The sequence below is a fragment of the Brachyhypopomus gauderio genome, chromosome 8, assembly GCF_052324685.1.
Source record: "Brachyhypopomus gauderio isolate BG-103 chromosome 8, BGAUD_0.2, whole genome shotgun sequence".
In the NCBI taxonomy this organism is placed as follows: Eukaryota; Metazoa; Chordata; class Actinopteri; order Gymnotiformes; family Hypopomidae; genus Brachyhypopomus; species Brachyhypopomus gauderio.
In genome coordinates, this window is record NC_135218.1 from 12,025,455 (window position 1) to 12,035,062 (window position 9,608).

Here is a 9,608-nt window from a genome sequence, read left to right on the forward strand (position 1 = left end):
TTCTGCGAAATTACCTGATTTGCCCTTTGCCACCTTTCCGTTGTGCGCGTTATAGTTATTTCGGTGTGCATCACGCTGGTTGGCATTTTGTTCACTGTAATTAGGACTAAATATATTAGTGTTGGACGTAAATACCTGGTCAGGCACTACGCGGTTGTTTGTGATCACTAAATCCGGACGGGCACCGCTCCACTTCAAGCGTGGCTACGACGAGCGTGTCGGTACCGCCATCTGGAGGTTCCTGTTCCTAGACTTGGTCATTTATTCCCCAGTGAGAAACTGGCAAAACTATGGTTAGTTAATCTCTCACCTAACGTTCTTGCCTCTCCTGAACTCACAATAGTTCAACCAACTAAAGCTAAATTACTAAAATATTGCGAGATCTGTGTGAAAATCGTGCACACGTGACCAGTTATCAATTTGAAAAGGAAATCTTATGATCGTTCTCACAAGCTGCACATTTTAGAGGGTCTAACCTATGTTCTGTACTAAGGAACATGTACTAACTAACTATTCTCAGAAATCAAACGCACAAGAACATAATGTTCTGACCACTTAATAGACAACTAAATCTAACTGGTATTTACAGATGGTTTCAAGTTCTTCGACTTCATTGAAACCTGGTTATTTTTGACACTCATCATACAGGAAAATGTTTTTTATTTGGAATTCATTTTCTGATAACAGCTAAATAAACAAAACACTGAGAAGGACAGAGTTCAGCATGACAAAAGTGCAAAAAAGAAAAAAGAAAGTGCACATCGGTAGGCTTTTGAGATGATGGCCAAGCATATCATGGCATACTCAGTAAGACATTTAACAGATCTAACACAGATGTAAAAGACAGGTGTGACCTAATGCGGTCAAAACTTCACTACTGCGTCTGGAGGCCCATCAGTATTTCTGCTGATGCGATGGACATTTAGTAACCAACGCGCCTGAAAAACTATCAACATTGTGGTTTGTTCACTTGTTAGAGATATTTGGATGTTGTGTCTTTATGTGATAAGCTTAATTGTGACCAAATTAAAATGCTTCTTAGACCCAATATCAAACAAATCGAAAACAGATGTTCAAAAAACATTTGGATAAAGAGCAGATTTAGTAATAATTACCTGAATACATATTTGATATTAAAATGACTGAATATTAAACTCACCACATACTTTAATAAACTGGATATTTTAGAAATGTATATTTCACACACTGTAATGGCCATCCTATTCATTATTAGGACCTGTGTAAGCTGGATAATTTGGGGTGGCAGACTTTCAAGTCAACATTGCTATATCTGAAATTAAATCATAGCAACCACTGCACTACTATGTCAGTGCCACTGTTGTATTGCTCTGCCGTGCGTTCAAAGTCTAGTCAGAAACTGACCAGTGCGTGGGAGACAGAACTGATATAGTGCATGGCCACAGATGGGCCACCGTTTGTGATTATGAACACGTGAAATGCACTCAGATGTAGGTGTAGCTAATGAAGTTGGTATTTACAAGTGTGTGGTGAGTGTGTATGAGAAAAATTGACAGGTTAAGTCTCTGTTATCAAGCCAAATGCATAACAAAATATAGACAGACAATTTACAGAGACAGTACATTCCTGAGCTTTTTTTTTTTTCTAAATTTTTTTATGGACCTGTACAAGAATTTGTCAAAACGAAACAACTTATTAAATAATAAACACAAGCGAAAGAAGTAAAAACCCAAAGAATCACAATCCAGAAGGATGAAAACAAATGGAGTCAACATATCACCTCACACACAGGCAGGGAGACCAGCCAGCATCATGGCCTCTGGCCCACAACAGCCAGGCCTTGCTGGCCTCTCCCTCCTGCCGCGCTGGCCTCTCCATCCTCCCTAGCTGTTCTTGCCGTTCTCTTCTGCTCCTTTAATGAGGCGTTTGCTTCCTCTTTTCCCTGCAGGGCCTCTGGGTTTGGCGAAGGCCTGTCTGTGAGTGTGCTGCTTGGGGTGGACTTCCTCATACAGATACTGCTCAGTCAGCTCCTCACCACTGTCTATTTCCATCTGCAGGACATCACGCACATGCGCGCACGCACGCACGCACGCACGCACACACACACACACACACACACACACACACACACACACACACACACACACACACACACACACACACACACACACACACACACACAGTATTACTATCTTTACTGGGGGAAGGGACATTCCATTATTGTTATTAACAGACAAATACTGATAGGTTAACCTAAACCAAACTCCAATCTAAACCTTGATATGTAATCTTTGGCCTCTTCTAGCAAACCTTTTCTTCAGAAGTATATTAAAATATCAGAATTTTCATGAATTTCATTGTAAGAGAGAGAAATAAATTCACAACATGCAAACATAATTTAGTAAGACTGATAATGTCTCTTTATTTGACTTACTGAGCACAAAGCATGAGCTCTGCTAAGGAAATCTCTCATAAGAGAAGACTGTCATTCTGGATTGGAAGCTCCTTGCCAGCATTTAAATGCCAGTGTCTAATTATATCTTCTATAAATAACTAACAACAGGCTACATAGCACACATGGCATTTGCTTTGTTGACACTAGAAATGGATAATGTCTAACAGTCTACTGACTGACTGATTATCCACTGATTATCCCAGCTTGTTTGACCGAGTATCAATCTGTCCTCAAAATATACATATGTACATACACATACATCAGTAAGCTTCTGTGTTTGCGCTCGTAAAAGTTTGTTATTAAACTCCGAGCCGATTCCTCAGCACAGGACCTTACACTTTAACAAACCGCACAGTCTGATCGGCTCTAGCGCACGTTATAATGATGTCCTGCTCTTCATCTCAACCAACCCGGGGCTCCCCGGGACCCCGTCATGCTCCGCCCCGTGCCGGTGCCGTGCGTCTCCCGGGGGACCCCACCTTTTTTACCACCTCTATGCAGTAGTCCTGCTCCACCTCCTCCAGCAGGTGGCTCTTACAGCTGGAGTAGAGCATCCTCTCCTTCACGCTGCAGCGGTAGCCCGGCATGGAGTAGATGAACACTGGGGGCACAGCGCGCCGAACGCGAGAGGGAGCAGTCAACGTCACGCGGGTTTGAGCGGGGGGGGCGTAAGTGAGGAGGGCCACGCCCTCGTACATACCCACGGCCTCCAGGGAGTCGCCCTCGTGCGTGTGCTTGTAGAGGAAGAAGTGGTAACGCGGCACGTCCTCGGGGATCCTGCAGGGCAGCTCGCGCGTTTCCGTCGCTCGGGTGTGCACCAGCTCGATCGTCTCCCTTTCTGTGTCCAGCCTCTGATGCGACGTGCAGTTATGGAGCAAAAATATGGATTAAATACACAAATATACATTAAAGAAGGAGCTCTGATATATCGGTCAAATTTGGAGAACTGGGTGAATTGACGTCAGTTCTCCTATGTGCATGGTGCATTGGTCAGCGTTGATCTGAGTGTATGTTGTAGAAACAGTGTGCACGGATGCATCTTCGTATGTGAGTGCGTGCTGTATTCTCACCAGTTGGATGTAATTAATGCGTCTCTCTGCAAGCTGTTGTAGAGCACGTTTGGCCTCTGGCTGCAAGGGAAAGGCCAGGCCCTGTAACGTCTGGTGCTTACTGTCCACGCTGATCTCTGTTTTCACCTGCAGGGGGAGACACATACAAACATGCGTGTGCCCATGTACGCACACAGCATGGGGATAATATGAGGACCACATCCACTCTGGACTGATATATACAGACCACATGACAAGTTTCATAAACATGCCACTGTTTATGAACGGAACACTAAGGTAACCAATCTCTACTCATTCATGACTATTCACATTAACAACTCACAGCTCATTTTATTTGAAGGACATGACAATAAGGCATGAATAACACTAGCATAAGACAAGAGATCATTGTATTAACTCTGTGTTAACTCTAGATATAGTGCATGGTAGTAATTCTATGGTAACGTAATTCTTGATCTACAGCACTATGTAAGTCTTGATCTACAGCACTATGTTAACCCCGTGATGACTCGGGCTCTAGAGCAGCATGTAAATTGGTCGTGTAGTGTAGAGTGTAGTATGGTAACCACATGGTAACCTCAGCTCCAGACCAACACTGTAACTCTGTAGTAACTTTGGCTCTAGGTTGGTATGGTAACTCTGCGGTAGTACAAACTGAAATAAATTCACCATTTCATCAGCACAGGTCAGAAATTATTCAGAAATTGTTATAATGGATTTTGCCTCCCTGTCCCTGATTAAACCATATGTTTAGGTCATCATTGGCAAGTTCTTGAAATATACCGTGTGGTAGTACAGATTTCCTTGCATCCTGACTTTGCAAATCTCTTTTTCCAGGATCAATTGACTCATGTGTGAACTCTACAGACCATTTTGCATGTGCTAAAAATGTTTCATCATTATGACCAAACACGTTTTAGACATTTTGGGTTTGGTGTATTGCAGCCAAATGCAGCCACCCCCACCCACAGGACCAGCACCCAGGTCCTGAATGGAGGTGAGCAAGAGCTCTTAGCACCAGACCAAAGAGCCAGATTAGTGGCATAGCAGCCAGGGCACCCATATCACGTGTTAATGGACTGTCCTTCAAATAAAGTGTTGACAAGAGCAGCTTCAACACAATCTACTGGTTTGCCATACAGACAGATGCACACAGAGCACACAGCTTTCATCCTCTGGAGAAAGAAGAAAACACACACTCACCTGCTTAACCCTGCCCTGTGAAGATCAAACATCACAAACATTACCATCAATGGTCGGACAGGTAACACTGAAGTATTCACATTAAATTGTTCTGCTTGAGAAACCCAGCAGATTCCAGTGAGATTCGGCCGTGTATTTGGTTGACATGAGTGGGTGGGGCTTCACCTCTGTGATTTTGATTCGCTGCAGCTCCTGTTCAGCAGCTGTGAGAGGGGCGGGTCCAGAGCTCAGGGACATGTGGCGTAGGTAACCTTGGAGACACACGTCATCCTGGTGGGGATAGAAATGCAAACAAAAAATGAGTTTGAAACAAACATGGTTCATGCTACCATTTATAAAATCCCTGAAAGTGCACATACCACCACGTTGCCAAAAATTTCATCTTTGACGTGTCCCCCTCCAAACTCTTTCTTCACTGTTGCCCGAGTGGCAGCATACAACATCTTCTGTCTGACCTGCACTCACCATATCCACACACAAAATACAGAATCTTCAGGATTCAAATCTGTGTCTAAAAAAGGAGTGTAATATGATAAATCATACATAAATATGTGTCTGTCAAGACAACACAAGTGTGCTGCATTAGAAAATGTATTTCACACCGGCGACTGGTCAGGTGACCAGGAGATGAAGAGCCATTCATAGCCCTGTGCATTCTGGGAATCAAGGCGGTACAGGATATAGCAGGGCTCCTGAGGATGCAGCAGAGGAAGCAGGAAGTGGTCATAATCTTTCTCCCAGCACTGTGACGGCTCTCGGTACGCCCCCAGCACCAGCTGTTCTGAAATACACACAACAGCTTGTATCATATGCCTCGTACATAGGAAGACCAATCTACTCCATATCTTGTTCACTTTTGTCACCTGTGTAAACAAGAACCACATTAGATAAAATGACACATAAAGATGAATTTGACAATTTGCAGTGGAGTCCATAAGTAACCACAAAGTGATACTTTTGTTTTCCTCTGTTCTCCAGTACACTTGAATCAAAATTCAGTGACTGAGTTTTGATTGCAGAATGTCCATTTTAATTCAAGTTACCTCCCCATTTGATAGGATCCTCAGTTTCTTATATAAGATCTTCTATTTCAGTCACCACAGGTAATTGGACAAATGAAAGAAGATGTAAACAGTTTACTGTAAGAAAACACCAGACGTCTTTACTTCCTTATGTTATGATGGTTATCTGTAAAGTAGATGCTCTGAAACGCTCAGTCACTGCCTTGAGATCAAAAAATGTCAGCAAGGTTTGTGAATCCAGTACACAGTGATTCTCAGTCCTGGTACTAGAGCACTACACATGCTTGTTCCAACACTCCCAGTTCAAGGTCAGTGTACATTCATTAGCCGACGAGTTGAGTTGGTTTACTGGAAGCTGGGAACATGATCACGCGTGCAGCACAGGGGATGGCCAGGGCCTGGGAACATGATCACGCGTGCAGCACAGGGGCACATTATATACAAGATTAATATAATATTAAATATTCTGAATTCCACTGAGTTTAAAACATCAACATGTTTTATATAGGATAAATTAAATAAGTACATATCTGACATATAAAGACATGGACTTCCACATTCTGAACTTCGGAGTGCATTTATTTAACAAACAAAAGTATTTTGTATAGCTGTGCTGCTGTATGTAGACAAATTGTTAAATTTTGCATACACAGGGAGTGAATAGGACCAAAAAAAAGATTTTTATAGCAAATTAAAATACCATTTAATCAATACTGTTTGTAAGTAATTTTTTCATTAAATTACCAAAATGAACAAACAGTTCAAACTCTCTTTTGTTCCACCATTACTAAATCCTGCTGTCAACATAACTTCTGCATTACATAAATACATTACATATTTAAGAGCAACTGGGCAGGGATCTGGAACTTTAACCTCTTTGGCAAATTCATTAGCATGGCACCTCTAGGCATCTTTTGTCATGTGCTGAGATGATATTACACCTAGCCAAGTCTTGGCTACCACCATCAACACCTTTAGTCACCTTTACCTGTGGCCCCTGAGCACTTTAAAAACAATGACTCATCACTAGCTTTAATGACAATGATCTTGTGCTCTTGCAAACTCCAGCAAGACCAGCGCATCTGAAAACACAGTTCAGAGAGATTAAGAGAATTTGCACTTCACAAAAATAACCACTGAATGAGGACACTGTCAAAGATCTTTAATAGCATGTCAATAAGTGAGCATGTCATGAACACACAAACACCTAGACACACACGTCAGTATGTCCTTGGTGGGGGATTTCCTGAACGTCTTTTGCAGCAACTACTATTCTAGGCCTGCACACATTCTGCCTATCAGCACAGATGCATACTTTCCATCACCAATTCACTTGCCCATAAGCACACGCACTCACCCAATCACACACAAATATATATATATATATAATGTTTGTTATATAAATAACAAACATGATGTGCAGACACGTATCTCACATAATAAATAGAAAGATAAACTGTCTCACTGTCTGTCTCTCTCTCTGAAAACAATAATGTGGTACTGAGAACTTAGTTAACTGACATCTCCATGTCACAGTCTACTGAAGTTGTAGAATATGTATACCAAGTGACAGTGAACGGCATGTCCTTTGTCCATAGCCAATCATGCAACAGTTATTCATGTGACTCAAGAGCTCGGCCAATCGCAACCCATCTGACAGTTTTGGACTTTTTCCTCTTACTGAATCATACTGAAAATATCTGCGACCAAATGGGAGTCCACTAAGCGACACACACCGAAAAAGACAACCCAGACACGACACTTAAAATAAGTCTCAGACATCACCCGTGCAGACGGGCTCCAGAGAGAGAGCCTGGAGAGTTACAGAACACTGTGAGTTTTGCAGCCCCGTGGTCTCTCCAGAGACATGAGAGGACTACAATCAGGTTCAAAGAGACTGTTTCTTTCAGTCTGGATCTGATCAAAAAGCAATACAGACCAAGCAAACAATCAGTCTGAAAAGAACATCTGTGGTTTTGTTTTAATGACCAGTCATGTGATAATGTTAATCAAATAGCCTGCTTATCATGGTGCTATGATGTGCAATAGTACAAAAGACTTAGTGGTATTTAAACCAAAAACAAACGTGTAAGACGGATTGACACAACCTGACATCCTTTGACAAAGACACCTTATATTCTGTTGGCATACTTTGTTTTGTATCAATGACTTATTCCTCTTTTTTATATTCTATACATCAACTTAAATGCTCTGTACGTTTTAATTTGTACTTATGAAGCTAAAACTCTAAAATGTACAGATAAATGGCAGAGTGAGTAATGTATTCTAACATTCAGGCAAAATGTACAGTTATGGATGTGAATCATATGCACATGAGACACACACACACACTGAAGTGATGTAAGATGACCTCAACTAAATGTAATAGTCTCTTTTGTATTCTCCTCCCCAGAAAGTCGGTCATGTAATTTGATAGTTGTTGAGCTTTTCATTTGATATTGGGAACATATACACAAGCACACACTGCAACCGAGATCAGTAAATCCCTCATTGACCAATCAGCATCAGTGTCAACTGATGAACCACCTGACTGTACACATGTTCACCCTGATCTTTCTCAATCGTAATATGTTGTGAAATATATGTTGTCCCTTCCACCATCTTACTTCATCTCAGCTCTGGACACCAAAAAAACAACATTGATACTTATAGCTTATAAATATAGAACTCGAGAGATAACCAGCAATCTAACACCTGCACAAATAAATGAATAGTCAAGTGGGCTTATTTCAGACAATAAACTTAACTGGCTCAATTATGAAGTTAGATTTGAATATGTACATCTTAATATAAAATACATCAAGATAAATAACTTCATTAGATTTCAACATGTGCGTTTATGCCATGTAATGCTTACTCTAAACTGCCCTGCAGGCCACCACAGCCTCACACCCAAACAACAGTGCAATGTTTAAATGAACTGAGCAGTAAAAAGGCTTTAAAAACTCAAGTCACTCCACTAGGCACTTAAAAACAAAAAACACCTCTGAACCTGAACTCCAAACAGTTGTTTGCTCTCTTCAAATGACAGACATTTCAATGTGAAGAAGACTGAATTTGACAATAAATGCAGCCTAAGGTTCTCTTTCACTTCATCGAACACTTCCACGGTCGTGCCTCCTGACTTGGACAACTCTGAATATGAGGATCGCTTAGTCAGATGGACAAGAACTGCATGTTCACAATAATGTAAGGGAGAAAAAAAAGCTACTTCTTCTCTTGTTTAGGTTACGTCTCAGTTTGACACGCGGCCTTACACCAAGTTTCACCTGGCAAATGTCCTCCAGTTTGGTGAGTGAACTCTTGGGAGTGGTGGCATACTCACCGTCTCGGATCAGCACCTGGATGAGGCGGCCCGTGCCACCCCTCGCCTTCACTAGAAGCCTCCGAAGCTCTTCTGTCACCACCAGGACCAGGAACATGGCGGGTTGGTGTGTCTACCCGCCGGGGAGCTCTGTCTGTGGGGAGAACTGAAGAAGTGGGTGCAGCTCACCTGGAGGATCTTCACAGCCCCTAAGAGATGACTGTACACCTAGGTAAGAGCTAGATCAAGACTCTCGAACGGCACGATGCAGACTAATACCCGCGATATGAAGCAAGAGAGCATGTGGGCTTGCGGTCTTTAGACAAGAGCGTGGCGAGAACGGCGTATGCTAGAGTGGGGGGTCATGTATCTAGGGCAGGATTGTGTGTGCTTGCAAATGGAACCCGATCCCACTTGCCCCAAATTTAGCAGCCACAGGCTTGGTGTGTATGGCCTTGGGCAACAGCCTCCCCTCCCCCACAAGAGTCTCTGACACACGGAGCAATCAGAGCCGAAGCGGTCAGTGACACTCACCTGGAGTCCGGGAAAGCATC

General features: G+C 42.4%; 1 protein-coding gene across 2 annotated transcripts; it reads right to left on the bottom strand.

Annotated features, from left to right (window-relative positions):
• Positions 1–643: 643 nt before the first annotated feature.
• twf2 (twinfilin actin binding protein 2) lies at positions 644–9,389 on the bottom strand. 2 transcript variants are annotated; one of them, XM_077014415.1, is made up of 9 exons: positions 9,076–9,386; positions 5,310–5,488; positions 5,067–5,162; positions 4,873–4,977; positions 4,708–4,722; positions 3,505–3,630; positions 3,135–3,285; positions 2,914–3,035; positions 644–2,030 (listed from the first exon to the last, which is right to left on the bottom strand). In XM_077014415.1, the coding sequence occupies exons 1-9, from the start codon at positions 9,170–9,172 to the stop codon at positions 1,863–1,865; spliced, it is 1,059 nt and encodes a 352-aa protein (XP_076870530.1). In that variant the 5' UTR covers positions 9,173–9,386; the 3' UTR covers positions 644–1,862. The 2 variants fall into 2 exon arrangements, with proteins under 2 accessions (XP_076870530.1, XP_076870529.1); XM_077014414.1 differs by having other exon boundaries at positions 2,914–3,285; positions 9,076–9,389.
• Positions 9,390–9,608: the final 219 nt, after the last annotated feature.

What these genes read in the sequence shown, in the direction of transcription:
- twf2 (XM_077014414.1), bottom strand. Translation starts at nt 9,172, where the DNA reads ATGTTCCTGGTCCTGGTGGTGACAGAAGAGCTTCGGAGGCTTCTAGTG. An exon ending in CCAGGTGCTGATCCGAGACG is followed by an intron (nt 5,489 to 9,075) that starts GTGAGTATGCCA and finishes TGTGTATTTCAG; the next exon opens with AACAGCTGGTGCTGGGGGCG. An exon ending in GGTCACCTGACCAGTCGCCG is followed by an intron (nt 5,163 to 5,309) that starts GTGTGAAATACA and finishes TGGTGAGTGCAG; the next exon opens with GTCAGACAGAAGATGTTGTA.